The sequence below is a fragment of the Falco rusticolus genome, chromosome 8, assembly GCF_015220075.1.
Source record: "Falco rusticolus isolate bFalRus1 chromosome 8, bFalRus1.pri, whole genome shotgun sequence".
In the NCBI taxonomy this organism is placed as follows: domain Eukaryota; kingdom Metazoa; phylum Chordata; class Aves; order Falconiformes; family Falconidae; genus Falco; species Falco rusticolus.
In genome coordinates, this window is record NC_051194.1 from 21,427,997 (window position 1) to 21,455,845 (window position 27,849).

The following is a 27,849-nucleotide window of genomic DNA, read 5'->3' on the forward strand; positions in this document are numbered from 1 at the left end:
TAGGCAGCGCTTAACCTTGTAAGAAATTATTATTCAAATGGTGTTGCGCAATTTTAAGCAAGACTTCTTGCTTGCTGGCTGGACAAGCAAGAGCAAAGCTCGTGGTGCAGAAGTGGCTTGTGATAAAACCCGTTTCATTCACATGTGGGAAAAGGCTTACTGGTCCCTTTTTTGCTGTGTGCTTCTTCCCAGACAAGAAGATTGTGGTATTAATATTTCTGGTCTGAACAGTTGTTACTATGGTAAACAGATGTTCAAGCAGGTATCATGGGAAGTTTTTGATCTGAAGTAGCAGTGGTTGGTAAACTGCTTGCTGCTGCTTCCTCTTGTGTGTTGCAGGCCTTGGCTAACAGCTTGTAGCAGCTAGGAGTGTAACTTGTTCGCATTCAGAGTGGGTCTGTGTGCTAGCACACAGCTGGAGCTAAAGAAGTAGTAAACTTCAAGACTTGCTGCTTTTCTCATGCTCCTAGCCCTCTGGCTTTAGGAAGAGGAAAGCCCCTGCAGCTGGCTGGTGCTAGACTGGGCTGACCCTGGTGGTGTGTGCACCTTGCTTCTCCCCAGGCAGCTGACTTCTTGACTGAGCCTGCCCCTTGGCTTGCCTGAAGTGAGCTTTTGCTTGCTGTCTGCCTGGAATACCTAGACAAGGGCCATGGCCCCCAGTGACGTGCAGCAAGACTTCTGGGAGGACTTGAAGAGCTCTTGGGTGCTTTCACAGCCTGCTTTCCAGTGGGGGCTCCCCATGTGGGTAAGTCCGTACCTTAACAATGATATCCGTGCCTGGGCCCTGGGACATGATGGGCTGGTTCTGTCATCAAAGCCAGTGCCCTTGTACTGCAGTCCTTGCAGACCCAGTAAAGTGCTGTGATAAGGAGCACTACAGCCTAAGGTCATGATTTTAGTTTATACCAAATGGGGTGAAAAGTACTGCACTGCTTATGCCTTTCCCTCATGGAGCTAATGATTAACATATCAATTAGGTATGAGAAAAAACAAGATGTGTATGCTTAAGATAAAGGCAGACTGTACATGAAATAACAAGGCATTGTAGTATTTTTTTAAAAACAAAGTGGGAGTTATTTGCACTGGATTGTGCAGGCTGGTACTGTGTGATTACAAGGAGTGCTACCATGTTCAGGGTAAGCATGATTCATTGTGATCTGCCTCCTTTAAGGCTGATTAGAAGACGGGAGGGTCTGCTAAGCTTACACTCTCTCCCATCCTGTTTTAGAAAAAACAATGGAAACATCAAAACGAGCCTAAAACCAAGTGCTGCATAGTGCCTCTGAGGGAAATTACCTTTGTTTTTCTGCTCTATCAGACCACCAGTCCCAAAGTGTGTGGGCTTCTGCTCATAGTGGCAAGGACCCTGGCATGCCATAGGAGATCTTTGGCGTGAATGACCTTGGACAAAAGAGAAGCACAAAGCAGCTAATGAAGTCCCCCATAAGGCTCTCCACAGCAAAGTGGGTGCCTTCTGGCTTGGAGGCATTCAGGCTTGTGACAAGAAGTGTAAAAAACAAGCCGTTCCCTTAGTATTTTGAGTTGAGTTTTGTTGGCAAAGCTATTCCAGTAGAGAACCTGATCTTTGTTAATGAAAAAATGCTGGTTTTTTAGTGAATTGGGAAGACATTGGTGGCTTGCATCAGTAATGTGCTGTGCAAGGCTTTCTATGAAAACGATTTTAAGAGGTTTGAGTAAGGTGCTTAGGGTTTTGTTACGTCGTCCCTTACTGTGCTGTTTACAGGGGAACCTTTGCATTTAAAGTAGCGCTAATGCATAGACTGGGAAGAGTGAATAAAGGTGCTACTACGTACTTTGAATTTCCTTGGGTACTTCAGTCACTGTGTTTGTGTTAGTATTTTGAAGCTGGTGTTTGGTTGCACAGTGTCCAAAATGAGAAGATTGGTATAGGATGTCTCTAGCTGAATGGGAGGCTTGGCCGGGAATAGTTTATGTAACTTTCCTTTGAACTGTTCTTTACCCTGTGCACTTTGGTAGCTGTAAGTGAATTCTTGACCGGCCTTCACCTGTTCTGCTGTTGTTCTCTCCTGTATAAGCCCCACACCCAAATGACCAGAAAAAGCTTTTCAGCATTAATGCTGTATGGCTGTTTCTCTGGCAATTTGTCTGGTGACAGTGACAGAGATACAACTTTCCGAAGCATTGATGAAGCTTCAAAGAAAGTGATCATTAAACTCAAACTGTAAAGGAAGAGGTGGTTGTTTTTATTTAGAGTATTGCCCAGATACTCTCTTAGTCTGGAAACTTCCAGTGGCAACTGTATTTCCTCTCAGACTGCGGCAGCAAACACCAGCTCCTGTGGGCTGGCGGTGGCAAGAGAGCTGCCCTCTGGAGTGAGACTCTTGCTTTTGCTGGGAGAGGAACTGTGCAGTGGAAGGCAATGACTTCTCAAATGTGTATTTCAAATGGTTGTCTTTGGGGCTTGCCTTGAACTGGGAAGGTGAATGGGTTTGGTAAAGTACCATAACCCCCTGCATGGCGAAAAACACAGGTTTTTTCTCAGAGAGTTTCTGCAGAAAGGTACTTGTGCCACAATGTGATGCTGGTTTAAATGACTTCCAGCTTTTAGCAGAAGAGAGTAAAAGGACACTGTCCCTTTCCAGTGCTGTTTCACTGTTCCTAACAGAAAGACACGCCTTCCAAAACCCATGGTGAGTCCCAGAAAGGTCTTGATGTGGCTGCTGTCCCTTCTTCTGTCCCAGTCTTGCCCTGAATTGTTTAGCCCCCAGTTGTGCCTGTGTATCAGCCAGGTCAGTGCAGACCTTTCTAGCACAAGCTGCCAGCAGCAGTGCCATGCAGGCAGCTGAGGGTGCTGGCTGGCAGGGGAGGGGTGATGCCCACTGCTGCTGTGACCCACTTGTGCTGAGACACAGCATCCAATGCAAGCCAGCTGAGTGGCTGTGGAGTGAAAGTGCCGATCTCCCACTGTACAGGCCCAAATTTGGAAAAGCAGTTTTGTTTAATATTTCAGCAAGTGTTTCATAATAGCACTTTATACATGCTTTGAACGTGCTTTGTCAGTGTGTCCTCAGCACTTGGCTGTAGTTTGAAACTTCTAATGGATTAATCATAAATACCTCAGGCAAACTCTTCATGTATGCCTGGAGTCATGGACAGTTTATTATAAATTACACAGGGCAGCATCCTTCTCAAGTCTGCTTTGGGGTGTGGAAGGTTACACGAACCCATCCTCAAGTGGAGTATGCACTTAGACTCAATTTCACTGACTTCTTTGCAAGTTGCTGACTAACTAGCAAAATGCTTTACTGGTTTGCATGCTATGATGGAGGACTTGTCAATAGTGTATCATTTGATGGGTTGTATCTTCTGTAGGCTCAAGTATTGCTCCTTGGTGGCTTTGCGCTGAGCTACTAAAAAGCAACATTGCTTTAACTCTAGCAGTAAAAGGTAGTGGTGGTAGAGCTCTTCCCTGGCTGGCGCCTTGGCTGCGGCTACAGATACAGCCACCTTCAACCAGGTTGAAGATGGGCTTGACCGGAGTAGCTGAAACTAATAACTGCCCTCCAGCCCATGGTTTATGTTGCAGGGACATGGCCTCATCTGGTCAGCAGATGCATGCTGGAGGCTGGCCAGAGCAGCTGGCTAGCAAGGTCTACCTGTGCTCTGTTTGAAGTGCCATACCTTAGTGCTCAGAGAAGGTACCCACTATCAGGCCAGGTACTGTCAGACTAAAAGCTCAGTCCATCTCAGCTGCTCCAGCAAGAGAGCTGAGGGTATGCGAGGCACCCCCAAAGGAGCATAACCTTATCCACCAGAGCTATCCACCAGATTTAGGAGTGTCATATGCTGCAGAGCTTTTTCTGGGGCAGGGAAGGGTGTCAGGTTCCCCTGGGTTTCACTCAGTCTGAAGCTGCAAGGACTTTGCTCTGGAGCGAGTTCTGTGGTATCTGTTCTTGCTGGTGTTTTCCAGAGGTCAGAGTCGCCCTGCTGCCTCCAGACCACCAGGAACCAGTGCCTGCCAAAACATCCTCCCAGCCCCCTTCTGCTGTGCAGATCTGGTTGTCTCAGGGCATTGTGGCCCCCTCAGTTCTGGGTATGGCAATGCCCTGGCAGCAGCAATCCAGCTCTCCATGGCTTCGAAGCAGGACAGCTTGGCACCTGGCAGCCACTTAGAAACAAGAGCTGCCTCAAGGCTCCAGCACAGGGAGCTGGTTTGGAAGTTTCCAGAGCAGCCATGGGCAAAGCACTCTGGGCTGTTCACTCTGAGGGATGGCAGGAGCTGGTGAGCATCCTCTCCCAGGTGAACGTGGGCAGGAGAGCATGGCTGGTACCCCACTCTGGTGAGGAGCCCTTGGCGATCTCTGGCTGTTTTATGTGCACTCTGCCCTGCCAAATAACTGCATGTCATCATCTTATACAGGACTCTTGGAGCATTTAGTATGTGTTTTGCCTTCATTTGTTATAACAGGACCTTCTCAGAGGAAACAAAGCCACCAAAGACCTGTTTATTCAGAGCTCCTGGATCCACCAGGGAGAAAAAGCCCTAAGGTTTTTCCCAGCCTGAAACACGACAGTGCCTCCTTCAGTCCTTGCAAGCTGAACTTGTTCTGTACAGCTCTGTCCTGCCGCTCTCCTTCCTGAACGGCTCAGCTGTATGACTGGGTTTGCAAAAAGGCATCGTGTGGTGCCAGGGCTCACTTCTCACTAGGGCTTGATGTGTTGAGCCAGAAAGAAGGGCAGCTCTGTGTGCTGCTGGGAAGAATGCTGCCTAGCTGAGGAGGGTAAATGGATCAAGTGTCGGGGTGTCCAGCTGTTCCCAGCAGTGCCAGTTGAGGAAGGAAAGTAAAACAGTGCGGGCAGCTCTGCTAAGCCAGCTTCTCCCCTGGATGGCAGGGCACGGTTGTCTCCTTTCCTGCTTCTGAGCAGTCAGTGGCTGCTATAGCCCAGTGCTCCAGGGACCTGACCAGCTGCTTGATGACAGCTTGCACTGCACGGTGGTGTACAGGAACAAGCAGACTTGGGTCACCTCACCAGGGAGAGCAGGCAGTGAATAAAGAGGTACAGACATAATGCTGTATGAGGCCAAACACAAGTCTTTTATGCTTTTGAACGTGAAGGCTTTGTAAGTCTTCCATGCATGGTTTTGAGTGCAAGTTTGGGGCTGTGGGCAGGTAACAGGGAAGGGCCTGACCAAAGTCCTGTCAGGCTTGGGACAGGTTCCCCCTTTGGATGGGATGGGTCTGTGGTCCACTCTTTCAAAGGGATGAAACAGACTCTTGGGTTGCAGAAGGCGGCCAGGGTTCTGGGCTTACAAGTCATTCACCTTGTTCTGCACTCCTTGCTGGTATGGCAGAGCTGCAGCCTCCCCCACTGCTGCAGCACTGACAACAGCCCACAGGGGCCCCACCGGCCGCTTTCCAGCCCTCATTAATTTGGGATAATTATCAGATGTCATTAGCAGGGGCGTGCGCCTGCCAGTGCCCCCCAGCCCTGGCACCAGCATCTGCAGCTTTGTTCCCTCTTTTTTTTTGTTATTTTTTCTGGGGGGTGGGGTGGGGGAATGCCCCCCCCCCCCCCCCCCCAGCCCAGGAAGGTTTTGGTGTCTTGATAGAGCTCGGAGCAGGCATGCCTCAGAGAGGAGGGAATTGCCTTCTCCAAACCACTCCCAGGATGATGTTTGCCTGACATCGTGCTGGAGAAGGTGCTGAGCCCTGCTCTGTGCATGGGAGCCAGGTTTCCATTGGATCCAGGTCTGCTCCTACCTGGAGGTGCCTGCTTTAGCTCTGCAGGGGCAGGCCAGGCCAGCAGCTCCTGGGAGAGGAGAGCATGGGAAACCTCTCCTGCTCCAGCACAGCCTGTCACAGCACTGCAGCATGCTGCCACCTCCTTCTGGGGCTGTCTGGAGAAGAGATGTGCTTCAACCCTGACGTTCCTGGAGCAAGGGCACTACACGTGTGACTGCGTGCTCACAGGCAGCTGCAAGGCCTTGGAGGGAAGGATGGATAGCTGTCCTTTGCTAGCGCCATGCAGTGGCTCCTCTGGAGCTGGGCTGTGCCTGCAGAGCAGATGCCTCCTCTCATTATACCTGTTGGTGAGAGGGATGCTGCATGAGGCTGGGCTACAGGCTGTACCTGAGGGCAGATATTTGCAGGGGGTTACTGGGTTATTTCTCTCTCTGCCCTACCCTGATGGTGGCAGGATTTTGGTATCATGTAAACCAGAGCACATTATCTTCCACTCATCACTCTTGAGAGAATTGAAGCAGTGAAGGAGGGCAACGACACACTTTTCTGAGCACAAAGCAAGCCCATGGGAGGACCAGGTTGATGATGTGAGCCGTCTCCTGCCTGTCAACACCACATGTTCAGCCACTTGACTTAAAGCACTAGCTGCCTGCCTGGGTCAAACTCTTGTGTGAGGGCCCATTTCCCATGCAGACCATAACACAGACCCTAGAAAACATTAAGGAGGGTCACCTGCCTGCCTTCAAAAGTGCTGCACTCCTCAGCATGATAGCCCAGGCTCAGTGAGGAGGAACCAAAGTAAACTGCTCATCTGTCCCTGACGGGTTTCAGGGGCTGGCAGAAAGAGCAGGCAGCACACTGGCCTCGGGCAGGAGACCCTGCTGGGAGAGCTCCATCCAAACCTGGGGCTCCCTCCTGTGCTTTCAGACAGCAGGCAATGTGCACTAAATCCCAACAGCCTGCTGGGGGCCTCTGGGCAGCTCAGGAGGGGCAGAGCCTAAATGGTTTCTGTGCATGAGGTGATACCCCAAGCACTTGGGGGTGTGATCCAGGCATCCACCCCTCGGCAGGTGAAGTGCCTGAGGACTGCCACCTCCTAGACTGGTAAGAGCTGGCTGTGTCTCTGGTGCTGAGCAGACAGAGCTGGAAGTCCCCTAGCATGCAAGATGGACACAAAGCTGGAGCAAGGACTGATTCCTGCCCTGACTTCCCAGGGAAGGAGGCAGTTATGTGTGTGATACGGCTAAAGCAGTGTCAGGGAACAGCTAGTTATTAAAGCAAGCTGACTTAGTGGTGCCAGTCTAAACAGACAACAGCCAGACAAACTGCAAGTGCATTTGTAGCTACGGAAGCTGTCATCTCCTGGAAAACTCTGCCCTGGGTGTCTATCCAGCCTCTCCTGCCTGTGGCCCAGCCAGACCTAGCAGCAGGCAGGTTCTTGTCATCTTCACTATGCTAAAACTGTGGTTTTTGATTGTGCATGGAAGTGCCAAAGCAAGAAACCTACCCACTTGTTTTCCAAGTCAGCTTGCTGCTGATTTGGAGCCTGGTGGATGTGGGTACTGTCAGTGTTCCTTGATCTCAGCTGAAGGCTGTGAGAGAAGGACGCTCTGAAGGCGATGCATCCCAGCTCTGCCACAGCCGCCTCCTGCCCACTCTCCTCACAGCGGCCAGGTGGCTTTATAATCAGGTAGGCCCATCAGCCGTAGCTGATCCCTGCTGTTTCCATGGGGCCTGCTGCCTGGGAAGAGCAAGCTCTTCCTAGCACTGAGAAGTGCTGGCTGGTGCAAAAGCATCCTCTGTCCAGTGCCCAAAATGCAGAGCAAGCTTTCTCCAGCCTTGAGGGCAGGAGGGACACTGCTCTGCCACTGAACTCCTCCCCACGGCCATTCAGCCATTTGCACACAAGTAGCTGAATCTTACCTTGAGACCACCTCCTGCCCCCCAGACCTTTGTCCTGCTGTAGGTGGCAAGGCTTTGCACCAGACTTAACCACAGGACACTGCTGAGCATATCGGCAAAGCTGCTGGTGGCTCTGTGAGAACACATTTAAGAAAGGGCAGAAAATGCCAGAGACAGAAGAGGGGACAAAAGAGAACCAGCAGAGGGCTGGAGGAGCAGGAGGCATTTTGGGTGTTCACTGCAACCCGTGGAGGACTATGGAGCCAGGTGGGTGTTTCTAGGACACGTGTTAGAGGAGCCTTTCCCGGCAGGGACCCTACACTGGAGCCCAGGGGCTGTGCCTGTGTTGGAGCTCAGGCCAGCAACAGCCCCCAGCAGCACCTGGTCTGGTGCAGGGCAGCTGCTCCCACTGGTCATGGCAGTGTGCCGAGAGCCTTGAGCTGCCTTCTCCATCACCAGGTACCTAACGATCCCTCCAAAGATTAATGGTGCCCAAGCACAGATTGCGTGGCAGGGCACCATGGGCTCTGCCAAGGCTGCAGGAAGGCTGGCATGCACCATCGCACAGCTCGGCTCTCCCAGGAGGGGCAGCAGAGGGGAGGAGCTGCTGTGCACAGGCCACAGCACCCGCTCTCCATCCCTATGTGCAGTGAGGTGGAGGAGGCAGGAGGGAGACTGGTGGGTTAGTGTTTGTCTTTGTTCCCCACTACCCAAATCTGTTTTAATCGGTGACAAATTAGTTTAGTTTTTCCCAAGTTGAGCCCATTTTTGTCAGTGATGGTATTAGGTGAGCAATCTTCCCATCTATGAGATTTCTTACCCTCTTTTTCCCATCTTGCCCTGCTGAGGAGGGGCAGGGAGTGAGTGGCTGGGTGGAAGTTTGGCCCCTTAGCCACATCTGACCCACCACCCTCCTCACGTACTCCTTCCCCAGCACCCCAGGTGCCATGCAGGGTCCTCTCCAGCACTGCTGCCTGGGCTGGGTACCTCCCAGGACAGGCAGCTGTGTTGGGCCTGGAAGGGCACTGGCTTCAGCTGGGGCACGGTGGGCACCATGCTGCAGGGACCTCCCAGTGGCTGGGGGCTGTGGCAGGGAGGGTTAGGCACAGTGCTCACCAGAGGGCAGCTCGCTGGGAGCAGACGCCTTACAGGCTGAGCTCATTTTCTTACTCAGTAACTGTATGTGACATGGCAGAAGTCTGGTTCTGGCTGACGTGTACTGGCTGCTTGTGTCAAGATTGTAAGGTTGCACAGTCCCACCAGTCTGGGCCCAGCTGCGGAAGGAAGCAGGTCCCCTGGGGGACCCTTTGCATCTGAGGGGTACTGCAGCAATGGGAGGGGTCAGCGGGTCCTTGCAGGATGCTGCTGTGGTGATGAAATTGTGGCTGGAGGGCCTGCAGCACCCAGCATGAGGAGCTCAGCACCTCCCCTCCTGCAGGTGCTTCCTAGTGCACCAGCTTCTCTCCAGCAAGCGTGGGCTGCCCAAACTGAGGACTGGGGTGCAGAGGGGCACTCCAGCTGTACTGAGGCAGCAGATGTGGCTGGCTGCTGTGGGCATTGCTGTGCTGCTCTCTGACTGACCGAGCTCTCCTGTCCCCACAGTGTATGTCGTGGAGGAGCGGCGGAGGGATGACACGGGGGAGAGTGCCTGCCTGACGGCATGCTGGACTGCACTCTGCTGCTGCTGCCTCTGGGACATGCTGACCTGACTCTACTGCAGCTGCCTCCCATACCTCTCACTGAGTGCTATGCAGGCTCCCCACTCCTGTCTCGACTTCCTTCTGTTACTGTAATCAACACTCTGCTTTGCACAGCCAAGAGTTCCTGTCTGTCAGTCCTAGCGCCTTGTTGGGGTGGGGGGTGTGCTCCTTTATTTTAGTAAAGGAAAAATCCCTTTTTAACATTTCTAAGACTTTTGTTGTAACTTTGAAGAATGTGCTAGTGGTGTATTTCAGCCAAAGGCATTCTGATGAAATGTATATTTATCAGTTGAAATTTTCCTAGTCCTAGAAATGGAGACATACGCAATAATTAAAGCCAACAGTTGATTTTCTTTGCTAGGTCCTGACTGTTTCAATAAATCTGTCCCATAGAGGGTGTGCTTCCCTCGTCGCTGTCTGTTCTCAGCCTCCCACAAGCCTGGACTCTGTGGCAGCAATGATGGACTTGGTTTTAAGCAACTTTGCTGCATAAGTTTGTGCCTCAACCCCGGGCTGGGGCTGGTATTGTTTGGCCTTGCTGTTACCAGCATCTGGGGGATTTTCTGCCAGCAACCTGGTGCACAAGTTGTGGAAGTGAAGTGAAATGAGCAGGGGTGGAGCACCCATGTCTGCCACCACTCACTCTCTTGTCCCACATGGGGCAGCTCAGTTGGTTTTTCATCCCCCTGCTTACTCACAGGTGGACATGCAAGTCCCCTTCTGGGACCAGGGGCCTCTCCAGCAGTTCCTGGGATGGCAGAGTTGGGGGGGAGGGGGGGGCCACATGCTGAGCTGCTGCATGTGCACAGCCACAGCTTTTGTGGAAGGACTGATACCACTCAGGGATTTTGAGCAGTGATCCATCATCCAGCTGCTGCAGTGTATGAGCTTGCAGGGCAGTAAATTAATGAGTAAAAAGAAACAAGGCCACAGATTAATTTAGTGTCAAGTTACAACTGAAGCTGTTTCATAGCACAGCCTACCCAAAAAAGGGATAAAAAGCTTTAATCTGCATAGAAGTGGAGAAACCTGCTGCTGGTCAGCAGCTGCCCAGTGCCCTGGTTAGCTGCTGTTCTCCCTGCCTCATGATCAAAACCAGTCCTGGTGGACTGACACACATTGGCATCGTTTATTGCCCAAAGATCACCAAGGGAATCTTGGACCTTTTTGCAGCAGGGTGCTCGCTACTCCTCAGTTTCCAGCCTCCCTGAAAGGCACCAGAATGAAGAGTGGCCCAAGCTCAGCTAAATGAGGGTTGTGCTCATTGGGACCCTAAGGCTGTGCCTCTGCTGCAGCACCTCTGCTTCCCTGCTCCTGCAGGGGCCTGGGTCTGGCATCCAGGCCTGGTGGACCGAAGGTAGGGAGAGGGCTTGGCTGCAAACCACATGGCAGTGCCACAGCTGCCATGCTGTGAGGCTTCCTTAGGCCTCACAAGGCACCTTGCTGGGTTCCTATGCACTTTTTTGTCTGGGAGTTTCCCCGAGTGAGCACATGCCTCCTGTGGTGCAGCCTGGCCCCTCTGTGCCCCTCTACTTGGGTCTCAGAAACTCAGTTTTGTGGCTCGTCTGAGGCATTACGATCTGTTTTCGGTTATTTAGGTTAGTTAATGAGGGCCCCTGGCAGCAGCCTGGCCCCAGGAGCCTTCAAGCCCCTTGCTTGAAGCCCTGTAAGTTCCATTTCAGAAAAGCACGAAAGCCAGGAGTAGGGAAGGAGACCAGGCTGGTGCACTGTGAGCACAAAGCACAGGGTGGCACTGGCCCTCCATGAGCTCACTGCTGCACTGGGGCTCTGCCAGGCCCATCTGTACAAGGAGGGAACCAGGGCCCATCACCACCTGTCACAGACCTGGAAGTGCCTGTGACTCCCAGCCCTGCTCCACCCTGCCTGCCTCTTTTCCCCCACCACAGTTTTGCCAGCCCCACTCCAGCAGAACAAGGCAGCAAACCTTCCCCAGTGCTGAGTGGTGCAACTTCTTTCCAGAAGGCAAGGTCTATGGCTGCTTTAAAGTGAAAAAGGATTCCCTGAAGGGCACTCACCCCAAATCGTACTGCTGCCTCCTTTTTCTGTCAGATTCCTAAGGGGAGAGCAGCTGCTGCAAGGGAGCAGGCAGAGGAAATGAGCTAAGGCTTTGCAGCAGAGTTTTATTGGAACTGCCACAGAACAGAGCTTGTGCAGCCAGGCGGCAGCAAGCAGCACGCAGGCAGAGCTGCCCATAAACCACCCAGCAGGCACAGGGGCAGGCTACTGTGCCCTCCGGGCCATCAGCATTTCGCGAATGTTATCTTCTGCTTCCTTTACACTCCGCTCCAGGTACGACTTCTTCTGCTGCAAGACAGAAAGCAAGAGGAGAGTTAAGGTCCATCTTGGCAATGGCAGCACGTGCCAGAGTGCTGGGGCCAAGAGCTTCCCAGGGCGGCGCTGCAGGCAGCCAGCTGCCGAGAGCACACACAACTCTACAGGCTTCCTGAAGCAAGGACAGCCATTATTCATTTCCAGAGGCATCCTGGAAGCATTAATATTTAGCCTGGGCAACGTTTACATAGACTGAATTTTGTTCCCTCTGAAACCTCCTCAGAGCTACTGGGGCTGTTGCAACAGCAGAGCTGCAAAAAGTGCGACATATTAACCATAGGAAGGAAGGAAATAATATCAGATCCTGCAATACGTGGAGCCCAGAGAGGAATTAATTTGCTGAGGCCTCGTCATAGACACAACAGCAAAATCCTTTCACACTTTGGTAAAAAAGGCTCTCTTTACCAGCTGGACCACTTTTCTAAACCCAGACCCTCCTTTCTATCAGAAATTCCCTGGCATCATCACCAAATACATGTGTTTCCTTAATCATCTTTAATTACGCTAGGCTTGGCAGGGAAGCAGCCCAAAGCTGTGCATCCCAAGATAGGAATTCAGCATGCAGCGTTTTTTCCTGCTAGTCTGGGTGCTCCTAGGTGACTGGAAAAACCAGCACTTGGCTCTTTTGACTATTTTTTCTGGGTTTCCAAACAACAGACACAACAGTCTCTGGTAGACACCAGGCTGGCAGAAGGCGTTGCTGTGTGAATGCAGGCAGCCCTTGCTGCTGGGTGCAGACCTCCTTTGGCGGCAGCAGGGAGAGCACCAGGGAGAGCACTGTCCAAATGCATTTCATTATGGGTTGGGGGGGACCCTCAGGGAGGCTCCCCAGAGCTCTCCATATGGAGAGCCCTTGGGGGCAGATGCGAGGCTCCATGGGTAGTACCTGTTACATGCTAGTTTGGGGATTGTTGTAGTTACAAGGTCCTCTTCTCAGCAAAGCCTGCTGCGGACAGCTGCAGCACACTGCTCCCACATCGAGCACCTTCCCAGGCCTGGGGAGCTCTATAGAGCTTGCTTTCCAGGCCAAGCTAGGTTCCAATAAGCATTGGCAGGTTTGTTATTTAAATTACAGGAGTCTGGGCCTCATCCTAAAGCATCCTATCCTTTTTAGACTCCACCAAAGGCCACCTCAGCCACAGGCAGAGGTGCCCAGTATGCCACAAATGACCTCTGAAGCCCATCAAAACCAAGGACAATTAAAGGGGGACAGCAGAGGTCCTCAGTATTGCTCAGCCATGCAGGGGAGCTGGAGGAAAGAGTAAAAACAGACTGCTCTGGGGTCCTCCCCCAGCTGCTAGCTGGTTGGAGCACAGCAGCACCCACGGGCACAGGCTGCAGTAAAAGCATGCACTGGCCTCCACCAAGCAGCACCTTCCTGCTATGGGGAGCAGGCTGATGGGGCTTGTACATGAGCCAGAGGACACAGCCACTGCCAGCTGTCTACAGGCAAGAACTGTGAAGCTGATGCTCCCCTGACAGCCTCTCCCCGACTCCTGCAAGCCCACAGGGAGCTGCAACCACTAACCCTGAAGGAAAATTCATTAGCACATGGTACAGTCCTGCTGCCATCACTTCCCATCAGCCCCCTTGCAGCAGACCTGTGCTGACGCTTCTGTACACTCAGCTGAAATGCCCATGCCCTGAGGACATCTCTTCCAGCCCTGTTTCTAGATATCAAAGGGCTTTTATTTAAACAGTAAAGGTTGTTAGCAACAGCTAGGGCCGTGGGTACAGTAAAGAGTTCCTTGTGCCTCTCATGCAGTCCCCAAGCACATGGATCCCTCTTGCTTACAAGAGCTGCTTTTGAGGAAACCACTGGGAGAGGAGGTGCAGCGTGGGTTCCCGCTGCCAACAACTTGCTGACGCACAAGCAGGACTTCTGCCACTGCTGTGCTGCACTCACACTGCCTGGACAGACACTGAGGGATTTCACATCTAAGGAACTGAATGCAAAGGCTGCAAGGGGAGACAGGTCCTAGAAAACCTGCGTGGGTCCAAGCTCCACCACGTTCTACCGATTTAGAGAAGGATGGCATCAGCAGAGCTGGCTTTATATATTCATTTACTACTAAAACTTTTTTTTTTTTAATGCAATTAGTCTATGAAACAGTTCTGGCTTTCTGTCCTCCCCACTCCCTCTGGTGCCCATCAAGCAGCAAGAGACATTTCCAGAAGCAGCTCTGGAAGGTTGGCCCCAGCAGTGACCTCAGGAGAGCCAAGCAGCCCTGCCACCACACAGGGAAGCCTCCATGTGCAGCCAGGAGCTGGCAGGCAACAAACAATGGCTCTGTTCTCCTAACACAGTGGGATTTCAAATGTCCCCTGTTAGGAAGCCACACTGGTGATCATTTGGCCCTGACAGTGCAGGAGCATTCATGGCTGTACAGCCCACACAGATCCCCGCCACCCATTCCTGCGCAGTGGCATTATCTACCCTCCCCAGGGGAGCAGGGGTGCTGGAGCTACACGGTTCATGGCAAAGGGACATGGTTTAATGCCATTTCTTTACTTAAGCATCACCTGCAGTCCCAGGCAGGTAAGGATTCATGGAATTTTTATCTCCCTCTCCTTGGTTATGTAGTTTTTGGGGCCAGAGGATCTGGGCTAGCCCTGACACTTTTACTCCTTCCTCCCAAAAGTAGCCTCCAGGGAGACTCCTCCCTGGGCTCAGGGTGATCCTTGAGCATCGAGGGAAACCCTGGACCCACAGCTGGGGGGCTGCAAACTTCCCGAGCTCTCCCGCAGGCCAGCAGCAGGCAGTGCCAGAGCCAGCACAGCAGCTGGCTCCCACTCTAACTAACTGCCTGAATCAAGGGGGAGCAAGGAGCACACAGTCACGGCATTTTCCAAGACGCATGGCAGAAGCAAGGGGTTCCTTCCTGAGGAGCTGTGGCCTGGTTTCTGCTTTAGTAATCACAGGAGAAAAAAGCAGGAGCTTGCATGCAAACCCCTCCTCACCGCAATTACTGGGGTCTAGACAGGAAACTGTCTCTCCCTGGTTCACCTTCCCAGGGAGCAGTGCTGTGAGCAAGCTGGCTGACATATGCACTGCCTAGTTGCATCAGCTCTCTGAGAGCCCAGAGACCGCCTGACAGCACAGCTCTTAAGTCACCCTGGAGGCTGTTCCGGTCCAGCCAGATCTGCCAGGCTGCTGGTACCTGCTCCCTGTGGGAGGAACACTACCGAAGCCTCCCAAACCCCACCTCCAAGCTTTCCTGAACTGCACGCTTTCATTTGCATTTGATGTTGATTTGCAGCCCTAGTTAACCCTATATTCTGGGCTAGGCCATGGCTTCTAGGTTTTAGCTCATCATCCAATAAGTTGCATATATTTTCCTGCAAAGGTGTGTTCACCACTGCAAGTGTTAGTTTAATTCTCTGTTGCCTGTGCCAAAGCAAGTACAGCTAGCAGTAAATTTACAGTACAGTGCCAGAACTGTACTGCTGGTTTTGGTCCTTCATGAAATCAAAGGCTGCTGCTCTCTGCAGCCTCTAATATTATTTTTACACCAGTAGCTCCAGTGCTGGCCAGTCAAAAGACAGGACATGGCAGCACACTGGCCCTGCACGGCAAGCCACTTGACTTCAGAGGCTCCACAACCTATGAGCTGCAGATTCAGAGCTCCTACCTGCTCCCCACACCAGCGGTGCTGTACACTGCCCCCACCCACCCACCCACCCCGGGTGCCTCCATTCAGACAAGGTGGTTACCCAAACCAGTGAGAGACACCACTGCCTGAGTCATGGAGTCTCAGGGTAGGACTGAGAAAGATTTGCTCTGGGAAGGCGATGGGGTGAAGTTGACACACACCACTCAGCTCCCAGAAAAGTACAAACTCATGGCTTACAAACAGAGCCATGCTCTGCAGTGAAGCCAGGCAGTGCCTTGAGGTGCTGGCATCTCCCCAAGCAGTTACGCAAAGAGCGTGGCAAGGCAGTAAAGGAGGAAACACAGACAGGCACAGCAGGAAGAGGCTGGTTTGTCAGCTGATGGCTCTGGCTGCAGCAAGGGGCTGATTCTCCCTCCTGGTTCACCGCTGCCACATCAACTTGCTAGAAATTTATCTACCACACTGCAAAATACACCTCGAGTGTTATTGAAACTTACTTAAGAGGCACAGCTTCTGAAGGCCCGCTCAGCAAGGGCACTGTGCACACGCACCCCCACCAGCCTCCGCTGCCCTGTGGCTTTCAGAGGTTTCAGAAATGCAGCTTTGTTCCCATGACCCACACACAGCAACTCCCACGTGGAGGAATGACCTGAGGTTGCAGGTCCCATCAGCACGGGAGGAGCGAGAAGCCTCTCCACCGCAGCAGCAAGGAAGGGGAGCCCGAGGCTGCCAGCATGTGGGGAGGTAGAGGATTTGCAGCTACGGATTTCCAGTCAGGCAGCACACTGCACACCAGCTGCCCTGCCCCAGCACAGGACAAGGTCTTGCACACTCACTTGTCCCCACCACAGTTCTCACCCAACCCCTTATTTGCAGTGACAGCTCTTCAGTTCCCCCTCCTGCCCTGCTCTGTCCCCACGCAGGAGGGGTACTGCCTCCTGCACTGAGACATGAGACCAGCACATGGCTACCGCGACAGGCTAGCAAGGTCTGGGCCACATGCAGAACAGCTGATAGGGTGCAAAACTGCAGAAGATGCCCCCAAAAAGCCAGCACAGTCAATGCCTCTCAGCCTGTAGTTTTGTAATTCCTTTAAGCTAATACCGTTGCCAACAACAGTCACCTTCCCTAGCCAGGAAGGGCTGCAACAGCAAAACAAACCACAGCCCTGATGATCCATCTGAAAACTAGCGCAAAAGGAAGTGTTCTCACCCAAATCTGCTTTCTGGAAGTAGGTTTGCCATGTTAAAGGTTTGCCAGATGGAGGGTGAGAAGAGATGGCCATGAACTCTTCTTCAGGCAGCAGAGCCAATCCCACCAGCTGGACCTCCTAGCACCTACCAGCAGATGTGAGGCTCTCCTGCACCTGACCACAGATGGGCACCATCAGCCTGGCCTTTACTCTTCCCTTCCAGCTCCCAGGAGCTTTCTCCACTTTCAAGCCTTCCTGCAGCCCTCCTAAATCAGGTATGTGGGGTGAGGCGAGGAGCTAACCTGTGGGGGTTTCAGTACAGCTATGTAGAGTAAAAGAGCAGTCTCCCATGCGATCAGAGATGCAGCCAAAAACAGGACTGGCGGCTCATGCAGCCCCATCCAACAGGCAATGCAGGCCAATCTCCCAGGAATCCTTCCCAGGAGGAAGAGCAGCTGTGCAGCTGACAGCCCTGTGGAAGGAGCCGCATGGGCTGGCAGGAAGGACACTGCCAGCCCCAATCCTGCCCACAAGGAGGGCAGGGCAGCTGCCTTGCACAGCCCACAGACCCAGCAAGGACAGCAGGCTGCAGTGCCCACTGCCAACACACTCCACTCTCCAGCAGCAGCTCTGGGCAGCTGCTGCCAGCTCCAGTTGCCTCTTCACATCACCTGCGTACAAAGCACAAGCTCTTGGAAGTAGCAGCTTGACTGGCCCCAGCCAGAGGCTATGTACAGCAGCGTCCATAAGCCATCCCTCACTGTTCATGGCTCTTCCTTGCATTTTGCTTGCTGTCACGGCCAACACTTGCTCTCTGACCAGCTCCACACTATTTGCTTTTGGCACCAGCTGTGGAAATACTAGATTTAATGCAAATATAATTACAGTTCACACCCCAAAGAAGAAAAGGACTTGTGGTTAACAGAGGTGGCCCATGGCCTTTTGACACGGTGGGAAATCACCTCCTGCTTGAGCCTCCCACCTCTGTTCCCACTGCATCACGCTGCTACTGAGTACTTCACTGGAGAAGCAGATGACGCACCCAGACCTTACATTCCTAGCAGATTAAAGAGCCAGCATTCACAGATTCCACAGCAAGAAAAAAAACGTATTAATCAGCTCCTCTCAGATGGGCTTTTGATGATCAAAGCAACATATTTCCCCCAGTACTGTGATTCATATGCCTCTGCCTTCAGAGAGAGCTGGTCAGCCACTGGCCAGACCTGTATGTCTGCAGAGCCTTGTTTAGAGCTGGTAGTTTGGCACAGTGTTTCACAGTGTGCATGCTGAATTCCAAAAGCCAAAACAGCACTTCTGCTCTCAAGGAAATCTATACACAGCAGCCACAGTTTATTCATGCTGCATATTATTCCTCATGCTCACAGGCGAATTTCTTGTTTTAAGTATTGGTTTCTCATTCAAAGTCTACTACTTTCACTCCTCAAATTCCACTAATTTCCTCACCTCAGCAAGAGAAAAAGAGCTTCAAGCCCTGACCCATGAACATAAATATATTTAAACCCATACAAAAACACTTCCATGGAAATTTAAGGATCTGGTATTGGAAGACACCTTCTCATCTCAGGTTTGTGGGTTTTTTGGTTTGTTTTTTTTTAAACTATTTTTTTACAAACTTGTTTTACATCCAACTTGTGAGGATGAAAGAAGCTGGTAGGTTCCTTCCCAGAGGATATATCCTGCCCCATGGCTCGCAGCATGCATGGCTACCAGCTGCTGGCATCTCCCTCTCACACTTAAGCAGCTTCCATTGAGGAATGCTGCAGAGTCTTCAGGCATGATGCAGTACCTCAAATAGGAGGATACAACTCATCTTGTGACACCATCTCCATAAATCTGCTAGCCGAGAGCTTCTGCATCTCCCAAAGTTAACCCAGGGCATTTTTGGCATTCCTCATGGGCTCTGTGTGCACACTCTTGGGAAAGTGATCAGCAGATCCTGGGATAGAGCTAGGAACACATACTTGTCTGGGGAAGGATCTTCCCCTAGAGGAAAGCAAGCTGTGCTGCCTGCATGCTGGGGGCCAGGCAGCAGCAGCAGTGTGAGCTGCCCTCACTCTTGAGGCCACTGCTGCTGTTAGGGTGGTTGAAATTGCCCAAATCTCCCTTGCCTGAGGACAGCACATTGAGCCATTATCACATGCACTGTGGGCAAGGCAAACGTTTTGGTCAGCATGATATTACGGAAGATGATGCGCCTAGGACATGCACTCTGTTTAACAGGACTTCACTTGGAATCCATAAATGGGAAGGAGGTGGACCTGCTGAACAACACCCAACTGCTTCTGCTTCAGGAAAAACTGAAATAGCGGGCATCAGCCATGGGGCGAGGTGGCTCTGCAGGCAGTCCTACACCCTGATGTGTCCACCCAGCACTGGTCCTCACCCAGTGCAACACTGTGGCACATACACACATTGGGAATTACCATGCTACAGCAACCACCAAATATTTAGATACACTTCAAGACTTTCCAAGCAGAGTTACTGCTCTCAGGAAGCTGCCTAGAGTTTGCTCAAGAGTGAATAGGAAGTTTTGCTCAAGTGTAATAGGAAGGGAGCCCAGCTGGTTTCTGACGACAGCTGCTGACAGAAGCACGATGATGCGATTTACCTAAGAGAAGTGATGATTCAGATCCCTGGGTTTTCCCTTAGCCTCTCTTTCCACAAGGTAACGGGGACCCTCTGACACTTCAAAACCATCTGGATTAGAGTGGAGAAGAGAAGACATCAAGCATACAAGTGCACCTGCCAACTCAGCAGGATCTTTAGAAGAACCTGCCTAAAGAACTGCTAGTGCAAATCTACCTTCCTCATGTATTGATCTTAGCTACAGCAAAACCAGCAGGGCTTCCCTCATCACTATTGTAGCACCTTTAAACCCTGAGGAACATACACTGAAAAAGCTAATTTGGAAAAACACCTGCTGCTTTCCACACTTGGGTACCAAGGGACACCACCTTCAAGAGAAGAAGGGGCAACATAAGGGGCAGAAAAACCCACCCGCAGAGCAGCCTTTCTGTCCCCAAGCCCCAGGCCCACTGGGAGCACACTGCACAGAACCTGTCTCAGCCACAGGACAGCATTTTCACTAGAGGCGGAGACAGTTGCTCTCTGTGACCAGGAAATGACGCATTGTTCCAGTGAACTCCTGCACCCTAGCCTGATGGTAACTAGTACAAATGGAAGCCAACTGGGAACCTTCAGTAGGTGGCAGCAGAAATATATTATCAACCTAGAGGATTCCTTTAAGGACACCCCTTATTGGCAAAATTACTCATTTAGAGCAGTTTTCAGAAGTACACTGCTTCAGGTCAGACACTGCACTGGAACCAGGCTTATGACAGCAGAGTCAGGTCAAACACCAAGAACTTTGGGAGGTGGAAACTCACTCATATTCTGAAAATCCCCATGTTTTGCTTTGGCAGAAGTGTCCCTCACCTCTTGCAAAATGTATTAAGTTCCCTAATTTGGTGTTTTGGTTTCTGTGGTCCTGCAGAGTCAGTATGGCTCATTGGAACACCTCCTAGCAATATGACTTTTGCAAAATCATACCACACCTTTCATCTCTTGCAGTTCCGGCCAAACAAGGCCATTTTAAAAGAAAAATTACTTCCATAAATTTCAAACATTGAACAAATCAGCAACAAAAAGATGATGTAAACTCCCAACTAACCAGCATCCCCCCCTAATTCAGACATGCTTGAACTCTGCTGCCTTGCAGGCAGAAAGCAGCCACATCCCCGCCAGGAACACATTTACAGTTCAGAGGAGTGACCCGGGCAGTGGGCCAAGGGAAGTTGTGACTCCCCGCATACCTGGTGAGCAAGGTGTGGCTTTATAAAGCTGACTCAGGGCTGGGTCAGGTCTCCCACATGCAGGAGCATGCTTTCCAAATAATTATTTCCTGTTCTCTCTAGGTGAGATGGAGGAGATGGGGGCAGGATGGCGGTTTATCGGGCACAGATAATCCACCTCCCTGGAGCTGCTTGGCATAAAGGACAATGAGGAGCAACGGCATGGGCCTGGTGACTAAGGCAAGGACAGCAGCACTGGTTTTATGACTAACTATTACTCAAGCAAGGAGGAATTTGGAGAGGGACCCGCATCCAGCTCAGCTCATTGCTTTGGATACTTCTGCAGCCATAAGCACAAAGGAGAGCTTTGACAATGAATCAGACCCTGGTTTAAAATGGCAAAGACAGACTTCTCTACCAACTTTGTGTTAAAATGATTTCAGTGTAATCATAAAAGCAGCTTAATGCTAATCAGAAGAAACAAGCAACGTTTTCAGACCCAGATGACTAAATGTAGGCTCCTGGATGGACAAAACCATTCAGACGCAGCAGCAGAAGTGGCTTTTTATTAATGCATAATGTCCTTCACTTTCCCCTGAATTACAAAGGAATGCGAGCATACTGGCAAAGTTTGCTTGAAAAGCTTTTTCCATTAGTTTTTTTGGTTGTTGTTGGTTGGTTGCAGGGGGTTTGCGGGGTAGGGGGTGTCTGTTGGTTTGTGGTTGGTTTGTTTGGTTTTTTAATTGGAGCACCACCCCCCTACCCCAAAAAGTCTAGAACAAGTGCTGGCATACATTAATTTTGAAAGCATCTCTATAACTAGTTTGTAAAGGATTTAAAAGGAAGAAATCACCACCTATTTAATTATTCTCCTGCTTTTAAAATCTACAATTATCCACCTAAAAATAAAGGTAGAAACAGTGAAAACAGAGTCATCAAATTCCAGGTCTCCCTCCGTGAAGCCTTTGCCCTCTCAGCTAGTTTGTGTGCTTACTTTGCAGTCTGCAGTGCAGGGAAGACTAACAAAGACTTACTAATTAAGCAGTTGCTTGCAAAAATCTGGGAGTTTGAAAACCTGTTGCAGTGAATGATTGCTCCAAATGAAAGATCCAGCTTTGCAAATGCATACCCATACACATAGACATCATTCCACCAAAATCAGCACCACCCACAATGACTCTTAAAGAAAATGTGGTGAGATGTTAAAGTTTTTATAAGCCTCCCAGATCTAAACCAGTGGAAGACCCTTTCAGAGAGCTGGGAATCCCCTCTTAAATGTGATGATTTCAATCTTTCTACGCCTTAAGATTACAATGTCATGTTTTGCAATCAGTGACTTGTGCACTATTTAACATAGGACAAACTTCTTACACAATTTTCAAAGCAACACAATTTTCAAAGCAGAACACATTCTTATTTGATCTTTATCTAACAAATCTACCATAGGAACCAAACATCAAACGCAGTATTTAAAAAATACAACACCTTTCTTGTGATTACTTAAGAGCATTTGTTCCTTCTTAAAGCTGCAAGGTCCTAGTTGCACATGATCAACTTTCATATGTCTAGGATAAGAGATAATTAGACAAACAGCATAAAATACATATCAAGTTAGGCTGTAAGAATACAGTCCTTTTGCTATCCTCAGTTTTAACAAATGACAATAAGACAGACCACTAGGTTTTAAACATAAAGAAATAAGTTAACTCAGTGACTCATCACAGCCTTGAAAGCAAGTAATAAGGCCTGTTATTCATGTCACCATCAGCATAGTCAGTTTAGGAGACAAAAAGAATTAGAGCAGCGTTAGCTACATCCCACTTCCTCCAGTATTTACTTTACATTTGTATGGCCCCTGTCCAATGTCAGAGGACTTCCCACGAAGACTGATTTTTGTCCTGACAGCGTTACTTTTATGACCATTAGACTCTCAGCCTTCTCACTATTTTATTATTTTAAAGCCTATTTTTCTCATTGCTCAGACTATTTTTCATTACAAAAATCAGGGATGACAATGCAGATTCTCCTCCTTGTAAGACAACCAGATCTATGGGGGGGGGGGGAAAAGTTAGCTTCAGCTACTGCCTTCTTCAAAACAAGCATCTCCGTGGAGGGCAGCCCATCACTGACAGCTCTGCCCATGCAGGCTGTGCTCTACTCTCCTACGGGAGTGCCTGTGGATGCTCCTGAGCTGACAGCAAGCTTAGGCAGGCAGCTGGACCACCTATATCCTCCAAAGCCAAGATAAGCCCCAGCTTTGCAGCCTGAAAAGCAGGAGCAAGCCCTGAGTGAAAACACGGACTCAGGTCTGGATGACAGAAGCCAACAAAGTCAAGATAAAACACATTTCCCAGGAATGTCACCAAGCCCAAATGTCCGTGCTCAGAAGGACCTGCCCAGACACCTGCAGGAGCCTCAGACGCTCAAAGCCATGCAAGATGAAGACTACCACCTGGCCCGGTCCTCACAGGGGGCCTGATGAGGCTCTACAGCTCACTTTCACACCAATCTGTAATTTGTGGAGCTCCCACAGCTCTCTCCTAAAAGGTCCATGCAAGCCCAAATGTTAACCCTACATGTTAACTTCACTTCCATACTCCATCTGTCCCCACATCAGGTGTCCAGCCTCCCTCTAAAGCAAGCAGAGGGAGACCACCTCTAGGAACAAGCGACCCTCTGGAAGCACTGTCTTTCTCTTGACTGCGGAGAACACCTGGACTCCTGACTTGTAGATGGCCAGGGAGAGTTAATGAAAATCCAAGGTGTGATTCAGGGACAAGAGAAGAGAGGTATCACCACTCTGAACTCCCAAACACCAGATACTGTAAAGCTGGGCAGGGAAGAGAGAGAAAGTGAAATAAAGAACACACACAAAAAAGCCCAAAAACCAACCCTAAACCACACCACCTTCCAGGACAAGCAGACTACTTCCCAGCATTGCCCCAAACCTGCAAACAATCTGTGCCAGAGGAGTTATGTACATGCTTGCAAACCTTGATTGCATCTGAGCCCCCAGGTTGCACGGATGGCTCTGGCTTGGCTTCTGTATGAACAACAGCAACAGAAGCACACCAGCCTTCCTTGGAGCAGACCAGGCCATAAAGCCAACAGGGCTGAAACCAAGCCAGGGGCTGACCTCGTCTCTGCACACGCTTAGAAACAAGGGGCACCTTCTGTGACAACATGTGTTTAAAATCATGTCCTCAGTAGGTGCATGCATGCCAGCAATGGCATGAGAGAACAGCACACTCATCCCAAGTAAAACCTGCTCCAGGCTAAAACACAGAGGGCTATTCTTAAGGCTTCCCCCCCCAAAGCAAACAGGAACATTCCTTATTTTCCCGTTTATTTAAAAAGCCCACCACACATTCCTGGGCACTGGCCTACCCTGAGCCAACCATAGGATGAGAACTTCTACACTGTAAATCCCCTAAAGAAATGGATCTAAGTTGGGGACGGCCTAACAATTGCTACCTTCTGATGGTCGCTTAGTGGTCTGCAAAGTGCACCGCAAATCTCAAGAGACTAGTTTTCACATCATTAAAGCCACCCTCAGAATTGGCCTCCACACCGATGGTTTCAGTGTAAAAAAATGAAGGGCTGTCCAGAGACCTGCCACAGAAGCACATCAGAGGCACACAGCCACGCCAAGCAGGTCTGTCCAAGCCATACCTGTGCAGAGAACATGAACTCCCAGGCTCCAGCACTTCCCTGCAGCCCCACCTCGCCTGCTTCAATCTTTGTTCCCACAGGGTACACAAACTGTTGTGGCAACCATTACAGACGCCCTGGTTGACTCATAGAGGTGGGCACCACCATTATGCCTCAGGGCTACAGCAAAGCCATTTTAAAGCTCCTAGAGAAAGATTAGAGAAACAGAAGCCACAGCATGAGCAAGTTTCCATCCCTGGCAGCACCAGGGAAGAAATCTGATGTTACCTGTGATGTCTGGTCACTATAAGGCATTGCAATGCAGTCATTTATTACCTTTACCAGGAAGGAGCCCTGCGACAACATCTAAGCCTTTAAACACGGAGCGCAGCAGTGTTTGACAGCAGCGTTCATTTCTGCACCATGAACAAGAGCAAAGAAGTTTTCTGTGTGGGATATTGGATATAATTGGACATGGCATTTTAGGGATCACACGAAGAATTTCTGAATTAGAAATCAAGCACTAAGGTATGGCTTTCCGGATCGTATCTTCTACTCCAATCAGACAGAGAAGAAAACAACCAAGCCTTTATCCCCACAGCAGTAAACTTTCAGTCTCCCATACACGTATGAAAGAATTGTCTAGGAAACAAGCGCATAACAATGTTGTGGTCAGAGTTTAAACCCAAAATCCAGTTCAGCCAGAAAGAAGCAGGTTGCTTTTGCCCTTTTCATGCAGGAGCTAAATTCAGTGGCACACAGTAGACAGAGCTGCCCAGCAGAGCCTCCCCCTTATTTGTTATTTTTAGCAATTTAGTCTGACAACGCCTGACAACTAAACACGCTGAATATAGCGGGAGAGAAGGGGATTATCAGACGTTATCAGAGAAAACACACAGTGATAATCACTTTCTCCACCCCTAATGAAGAATCAATTTTCCATGTCTTTATAACATCATAGAGTTTGTTCTTTTTAAAATGCCACATTTAAAAACAGAATCCATCTAGCCCTACAGTGGAAACGGATAACACTTCCTGAAGCAAAGCATTGTTCCACCCCTCACATATCATGTTTCCTTAAAAACAAGGGAAGAAAAACATTACTTGGTTTTTCTCCTAATACTGCACAAACATTGCTGAGCTAAAAAGAGTTTGTGTTCATCCCTGTAGAATGCTTTCAAAATAGATTTAACATATAACCACTCGTACCATGACACACAACAAGAATTTGATAGTATCTGGACTGGAAAGATCTGATTGCTACTACTAAGCAGGACGCTTCCCATGCCACTATGTAAGTGAGCCTATGCCATCAATCTCTGCAAGATTCACACAGGTTTTTGTAAGCCTCACTGGCACAGACTTTAAGCAGGCATGTACATTTTGCCAGCAAGCCTGGGCAGTCTACTTGGATTCCAAAGGATTATATACAAGTTGTGAAGTTAAGAATGCTACATATGTACATACTCACATTCATACCTTAGCTTTAAGAAGAAGGGTAAAGCTACCTTGCTTTTTCTGCAGAGTAACTGAGAGGCTACACATTTGCCCCCTCCTACACATCCATACCACTCTGATGTTTTCAGGACACAGTTCCTCTCACTAAGTACACCCAATGTGTATTCCAGCCAAGCCTTATTTTCACAGCCTTGTACAAAGGCAGGTCTGGTTCTCCTTGCTGCTTGCCATGTGATGAGCAGCAGGGAGGATCAAACTAGCAGCATCAAATCAATTTTGTGATGCTACCTTGAAAAAGGCAACACACCACTGCCAACAGCAGAGGAACCCAAGTGAGAGGAGTGAGGGAAAGGGAACAACTGCAATCATGCATTGCAGTGGAGACTACCAGAGGAGGGGGAAAAGAAGCTTTCAAACCAGATGCAAAACCCCTCACTGTTTTCAAAGTTCACTCTGACAGCTGTAAACTTTGGAAACCCAGCTCATATCTCTGAAGCAGGTTAAAGCCCACATTTTCACAAATAGTCAGCACGCAGGAGCTCTCCTTGCTACACAGCTGGATGGATTTACAGAAGAGCTCAGAAGTGAGCCCAGCCCTCTGTGCTGCGCTCCTCTGCAAACAGCAGCAAGCTAGCAGCGAGAGCATTTCTGAAACCCAGGCTTGTATCAAAAACACACATTTCACAATACCTTGGCAACAGCATCCTAAAAGCAAGGCATAACTGTCTCAAGCTTGTGCTACATGAGTAACCAGATCAGCCACACCATACAGATACTGGAGGATTACTCTGACCAGCTTGATCTGGCTATGCAAATTGAGAAATGTGAGTAATTAACAAGGCAGTTAACAATGTAAGCTTTAAAATCCTTCCAGTCTTAATAACGGATGGATGGAAGTTTTAACCTATCTTGGTTTGATATTTATTTTACAATGGTGCAGTGGAAGCACAAGGTCACAAAGTTTCACATTCTTTCCTGCTTCTGTCACAACTTCTCTTCAGGACAGAAAAATCCCCTACTCCTATGATAAGTGCTCTCTGACCTGGACTCAGGTATTTCCCTTGAGATCTCAGCTTCCAGCATTGTCCCTCTAAGAGCTTGTCCTCTTCCATTGCAAATCCCAAGCTTAAGGAAAATCCTTTCTACAAAACTGCCAGCCAGCTGGAAGCAGAGTAGTTAAAAGATGGACCTGAATATTCACTTACAACAAACTGTGGAAAGTTTTGTCAATCTGAGCCCTACTATTCATAGTTACAAAGGAAAACCAACCCATGTGGCAACCACCTCTCCAATCCCACCATATTTTGGGACAGTCACTATTGCTGGGAAATTCAATTCAGTGGTCATAACCAGAGACTCAAGCAACAGGGAGTGATGAAGCAGAAAAACACATTTGCAAAGCAGCCAGAGCTGAGGCTTTGTGTAAGAATGGTAAAGGTTGTAATTTGGGGGGAATTCCATCCATTCTGCTGAACTCAGCAATCAGAAAGTTCAGGAGGTAAGATCATTCCCCACCAGGAACAGGAAGAAACTGAGATGCACAGCTGAAGGACACAGTAGCCAAAAAGCTGACCACAGCCCACTAGACCTGGCAGTAAGGGACCCAATGGGCTGTTTGTAAACAGAGGCAGTCAGCCACATTTCAATCACTTCCAAATGCAGACATGCTGCTATGATGTTCTCCAACCCCAATCACAGGGCTGTCTTTGCACAAAGCCACTGGCATCTGGGATGTCTCCAGAGTAGCCAGGATAGATACAATTGCTTTTATCACCTAATCATAAAAATGACTGTGTCTTGTCTGCATTAACATCACCTTAAATATATAGCATATCCATGAAGTACTTGTTTTCCCTGTGCAGAAAAAGTTCTCATGGCCAGAAAGGCAAAACACCTTAATATCTGGCACAGATACTGCACTCCAGGCAATGCAACACACACTGATGTGCTTGCCCTACTGCTCCCCAAGCAAGCTGAGTCTTAAGAAGGAATTAAAAAAAAAAAACCAACCAAAAAACCCTCTACTTCTGCTTTAGTGTAAATAGGAGACAACAGAGACAGAACTGCACAAGTCTGAGCACTGACTTCCTATTCCTCCTTGTCCCTACTAAGCTGGTCTCCACACTCACTTTCTCCAGCACACTAACAGATGAGATAACCAGCTTGACACAATTCAGTCTTTGCTTCCTTTGTCATTCCCCAAAACCCAAGGAACAGGGTTTTGTATTAGTTACATTTTAGGGACATCAAGAAAAAAAATCTATTAACAGCCTTGGAAAAGTACATTTTGAACTTCTCCAAGAACTGTAAGCCACTAGAAGATAGTCAAGACTCACTAGATAACTTGTTTAAACACTGTGAACTTGTGCTACTTTATATTTCCTAGATATTCTTCTCTGCCTTGAAAACTCCAACCAGATAAACATAAGAACACCATAACGT

General features: G+C 49.6%; 2 protein-coding genes and 1 long non-coding RNA gene across 7 annotated transcripts in view; 2 read left to right on the forward strand and 1 right to left on the reverse strand.

Annotated features, from left to right (window-relative positions):
* Positions 1 to 9,723, forward strand: part of CYSTM1 (cysteine rich transmembrane module containing 1) — a 31,336-nt gene extending 21,613 nt beyond the window's left edge. For all 5 annotated transcript variants that reach the window (XM_037396426.1, XM_037396424.1, XM_037396425.1 and 2 more), the window contains one exon: positions 9,231 to 9,723. In XM_037396426.1, coding sequence (XP_037252323.1) covers positions 9,231 to 9,337 — 107 coding nt within the window. In that variant the 3' untranslated portion in view covers positions 9,338 to 9,723. The remainder of the gene's footprint in view (positions 1 to 9,230) is intronic.
* Positions 9,724 to 11,449: 1,726 nt separating this feature from the next.
* Positions 11,450 to 27,849, reverse strand: part of PFDN1 (prefoldin subunit 1) — a 32,497-nt gene continuing 16,097 nt past the window's right edge. The window contains exon 4 of the mRNA XM_037396429.1: positions 11,450 to 11,653. Within this exon, the coding sequence (XP_037252326.1) occupies positions 11,570 to 11,653 (84 nt within the window). The 3' untranslated portion in view covers positions 11,450 to 11,569. The remainder of the gene's footprint in view (positions 11,654 to 27,849) is intronic.
* LOC119151981 lies at positions 11,660 to 25,090 on the forward strand. Its single transcript, XR_005105639.1, has 2 exons — positions 11,660 to 16,761; positions 20,422 to 25,090. It is a non-coding gene; the product is annotated as an uncharacterized LOC119151981 (long non-coding RNA).